This window comes from Mastomys coucha, unplaced genomic scaffold (genome assembly GCF_008632895.1).
Source record: "Mastomys coucha isolate ucsf_1 unplaced genomic scaffold, UCSF_Mcou_1 pScaffold1, whole genome shotgun sequence".
Taxonomy (NCBI): Eukaryota; Metazoa; Chordata; class Mammalia; order Rodentia; family Muridae; genus Mastomys; species Mastomys coucha.
Window position 1 is genome coordinate 75,234,600 of NW_022196891.1, and position 4,605 is coordinate 75,239,204.

At 45.3% G+C, this 4,605-nt stretch overlaps 1 protein-coding gene and 1 long non-coding RNA gene across 4 annotated transcripts in view; one reads left to right on the forward strand and one right to left on the reverse strand.

Moving 5' to 3' along the window:
- Positions 1–1,686: 1,686 nt before the first annotated feature.
- LOC116104439 lies at positions 1,687–3,472 on the reverse strand. The gene is made up of 2 exons (XR_004123915.1): positions 3,036–3,472; positions 1,687–2,385 (listed from the first exon to the last, which is right to left on the reverse strand). It is a non-coding gene; the product is annotated as an uncharacterized LOC116104439 (long non-coding RNA).
- The window catches only part of Efcab2 (EF-hand calcium binding domain 2), a 73,834-nt gene continuing 71,580 nt past the window's right edge, over positions 2,352–4,605 (forward strand). For all 3 annotated transcript variants that reach the window (XM_031390946.1, XM_031390945.1, XM_031390947.1), the window contains exon 1: positions 2,352–2,720. In XM_031390946.1, coding sequence (XP_031246806.1) covers positions 2,690–2,720 — 31 coding nt within the window. In that variant the 5' untranslated portion in view covers positions 2,352–2,689. The remainder of the gene's footprint in view (positions 2,721–4,605) is intronic.

Genomic DNA, 4,605 nt, shown 5'->3' on the forward strand with positions numbered 1-4,605 from the left:
TTACTACCTGCCCTAGCAGTATTTTTTTTTTTTAATTTGGCTTTTTGTTATAGAGTCTTAGAATATAGCCCGGGCTGACCTTGGACGTTCAGAAATCCTCATCCCAGCCTCCCAGTGCTGTAACTACAGGTGTGAATTGCTAAACCTAGCTCAACAGTTTATTAACTATCTAAGGTCCAAGCCTTTTTGTTGTAGTTTCTTTTTTACTGGCGCTGAGAATTGGATCTAGGGTTTTATGAATGGTTAAGCATGTACCTTTTACTGCTAAGTAAAATCTCTATCCTTATGCTGACCTTGAACCCCTGATCCTCCTGTCTCTTTCTCCTGACTATGAGTATGATCTTCCACACCTGATTTGATGGTATTGTTTTAAATTTTCAAGAGGAATTCAAAGAAGTAGAGACTAATATGATTTAGAAAATACCTTATTAGTTTAGTAGAATGTACAAAATATTGGGAGGGGAGTTACAGAGAAATTTGCTTAACTTTAAAATGTTAACTAGGTATATGGACAAATGCTTATGTAAGGATTCCATTTTATTACCATGTGCTGCCAACACTTTCACTGATACAAAAATATAATGCAAGAGGAAAATCTGTCTTACAGTAAGTTCATAAGAATCCGCTCAGTAAGAATCTGAGCGGCTTGAAAAAGTCCCTGAGAATACTAACTTGTCTTGTCTTCTTCTTCTTCTTCTTCTTCTTCTTCTTCTTCTTCTTCTTCTTCTTCTTCTTCTTCTTCTTCTTTTCTTCTTCTTCTCCTTCTCCTTTTCTCCTTCTCCTTCTCCTTCTCCTTCTTCTTAGCCCTGGCTGTCCTGGAACTCATTCTGTAGACCAGGCTGGCCCCAAACTCAGAAATCTGCCTGCCTCTGCCTCCCAGGTGCTAGAATTAAAGGCGTGCACCATCACTGCCTGGCTTGTCTTCATTTTTAAGACCTATATTATTTCAGATTAGATGCCAGTGTGTACATCAGAAGTTCTAGACACTCAGGAAGGAAGATATGTGTGTGTGCATGGGAAGTTCTAGACACTCAGGAAGGAAGATATGTGTGTGTGCATGGGAAGTTCTAGACACTCAGGAAGGAAGATATGTGTGTGTGCATGGGAAGTTCTAGACACTCAGGAAGGCTGAACAGAAGTATCACTTGAGCCCAGGAATTTAAGACCAGCCTGGGCACCTAAAGAGAATCCGTCCTCATACAAAATACTAAAGCAAAGACACAAACTACAAACTACAGTCATGCGCCCATGAGAGCACACACACACACACACACACACACACAATCCCAGTCAGAATGTCCCAGTGTATAGCACAACTTTACTGGCTGGAAATGTATGTGGTAGAAACAAATAAAATTAAAGCACTATAAACCATTTTGAAAACTTTGCCTATGGGACCGCGGAGGAAGAGGTAAGGACTTACGGGGCAGGCGACCTTCAGGATCATCTGCAATCAGGGAGGGACAGTTCTCTTCCTTCATCTTCAGGGAGAGTAAGGGGGAACGCATAGAATGTAAATATTAATATAAATGAGTGCTGATTACTCTTCCATATTCTGGAGTGATAAATTTACTGTGTAGTATGTCTTAATGTGCACCATTTTCTGATTATTCAAATTGTAGTTTGACACCTCATCAAATCGGTATTTTCTATAGAAAAAAATGTTTTAATGAAGAACACAGTTGGCCTGCTTTGAGGGTTTATTCACTGAGATTACAGAAGTTCAATGAATAAAAACTAGTAATAAAAAATAAAATACTGAGATGTAAAGTGAATACATTAATGAAAATCAAGACAAAACAAAAATCAACTACTACCTTGAATTTTAAAGGCCTCAATATTTAGTTACTTTTATAAAAATATTTAAATAAGTACACATACACCATGAAATATCATTAAAGATTAAAACTAGATATTCACTTGAGTCACATCCTAGTATTCTGAGTTTTCCGTAAAATAACAAAACAGGCGATAGCCAAGTTTCTCAGGACTCAAAATTCTTATGGGAAGGTCATGCCAAATTGCACCATCAACATATAAATGTGTGTAACCCGGAGAACAGACCGTCAATTTATCTGTTGCTAGGAGAACACTATTTTGTATCAGAAATCGCAGCCCTGGCGACGCAGTGTTTGCGCCTAGTTTGCACATGTTTTTCTACAAGTCCTCTCTCCCCCTGCGATCCCGGGGAGAGGCTTGGCTTCCTCCTGCACCCGGCCCACGTCCGCTTTCGCTCCAGTTCCCTGAGCTGCGGAGTGGCTCCGCTTAGGACTGGGTGACGCCAGAGAGAGAGCCACAAGGAAGGTCTGGCCCGGGTGGCGTTGGGGTGGGTGGAGGCTTCTCGGGGAGGGGGCCGCTGGGTCTGCACCCGGTCCTGGAGCGCCCCTGGAGACGGCGAACAAAAGAAAGAAAAGCTAAATAAAATAAGTAATCAGATAAATGGATAAACAAAAGCAAACGAGGCACGCTACGTCCTTGACAGTCACAGTGAGGCCGAGGCGGGCTCCGGAGCCGTATTCATAAATGACTCCCCTGGGCCCCAAAGAACGCGGGCCCCGGTTCTGGTGGAGGCGGGAATCGGGGGGCGGGTGGACCCCCGTGCATCCAGGGGCTTCCTCCGCCCGGTCTGGCTCGCGCGTCCCGCAGGGTTTGGGATGGGTGTCTCCCAGGCGACGGGCTCCGCACCAAGATGGCGGAGGAGAAGGACTCGGAGGGAACAGGTAGGAGGGTGCCTGGGGTGCCACGACGTCGCCTCTGCGCCTGAGGAAGCGCGGCCTGGCCTCCATCTTGAGCCCCTCGGCGCCCGGACAGTGGGCGGAGGAGCGGCGCCAGTCCGCGTTCCCGCCGTCCGCCTTCGGCCGCCCCGCCCTCCCTCCCCCAGGAGAGGTCTGCGCCGGCCGCGGCTGTGGCCCCCGCCCGGGGAGGTGCATAATGGCGTCCTTGTCCCAGTTACCTCCCGGCCTCCCCGTGAGGGCGGGCGCCTGCCGCGGTCTAGGCTGTGGGTACCGGGAGTGGGGGCTCACGGAGAACCGGACCTGGCGCTAGAACCTGGTGGGATCCTCCGCGGCTGTGCCGAAACCCCGCCTAGCCCGGCCCGGCCCTGGCGCTGGCCGCCTCCATTTTGCTTCCTCCTCCTCCTCCGCCAGGAGGAGCGCGGCCTCCAGGTCTCTAGACTGGGCGGCCGTGGCGGCCCGGGTCGCGCTAGAGCCTTGCTTAAGGGACACGTCTGGAAAGAAAATCCAGCCCAGACCGGTTGGGTATCCGAGAGGCCTCCGGGGACCCGAAAAACTAATGATCCATGTTGAACTGCAAGACCTTTTGAATTGTTGCTAACCCAGCAGAATGACTTAAAATCGGATCCGCGGTTAGCATCTAAGTGACTCAACGGCCATTACGTGATAAATTGACAACATCACCGCTAAATAAACAAGTCAAGCAAGCCCCAAAATAGGAAAGGGCAAACACTGCAAAAAAAAAAAAAAAAAAAAAAAAAAAAAAAAAAAAAAAAGTGAAAGTAACCACTCCATCTTCGTCGCAGTTTTTGATCACCACACTATAGACACCCCCCAACCCCCGCCCCGCTCCTGTTTGGAACAAAGTAGTTAGGTTAACAACTAATATTTACATGAGATGTTTAGTCCGTCGTCATGGTGATTACAGAAAACTAGCAGGGAAACATGAGACCGTGCTAGAAATATTCTTATTGATAACCTGGAAACCCGCGATTTATAGATGGTAAAATTAATCTCAGAAGTCGGGATTGTAGTATAGAGTTTTAACTCTAGTAAGGTATAAAGATTTTGTGGTGCTGCTTTAGAAGTGGAAGTTTTATTCTCCTTTTTGTTGTTGTTTTTACAAAGAATATGAAGTTAGAGGGCAGGGAGTATCGGGGAGGTGTTGGGGGAGGGGAAAGAATATGATCAAAATACGTTGTATGAAAAATGTTTTAGGTTAAAAATAAAAAAGGCTCACCAGAAAGTATTTTTATTTAATTAAACTTTTATATATCCCTCCAAAAAGAAAGAAAAGGAGAAAAACATTAATTAGTTTTTAAAATTAATTTATTTTAGTGCATTGGTGCATTTTTGCCTTCGTGTATGTCTGTGTGAGGGTTTCAGATCCCCTGGAAGTGGAGTTGCAGACAGTTGTGAGCGGCCATGTGTGTTCTGGGAATTGATCCAGGGTCCTCTAGAAGGGCAGGTACTGTTCTTAACCTCTGAGCCATCTGTTTTTTTTTAACAAAATCTAAACCATTTGAATTTTACCAATGAAAACCTGGGAGCCAGAATCTATAGTGAAAGCTTGCGAACTCAGAGAAGCAGAGAAAGCACCCAGCTGACCTTCGTTCTCAGCCAACGGCCCAGACATTGGTTTTTTCCTTAGTAATCCTACGTTTACTCCCTGTCAATTGGTTGCTTGTTCCACCTCTTAACTTATGATTGACTTTATTCAATTCTGTTACAATATTCAAGCAGAAAAATCTTGCATACATGTGTATGCTAAGGCTGAGCCACACCACAACTAGAGACAGATTTTTCCAGTAAATAACACCATAGGTGTTATTAACATAGTGTGATCAAATATCCATCTCTCCAGCCCCCTACT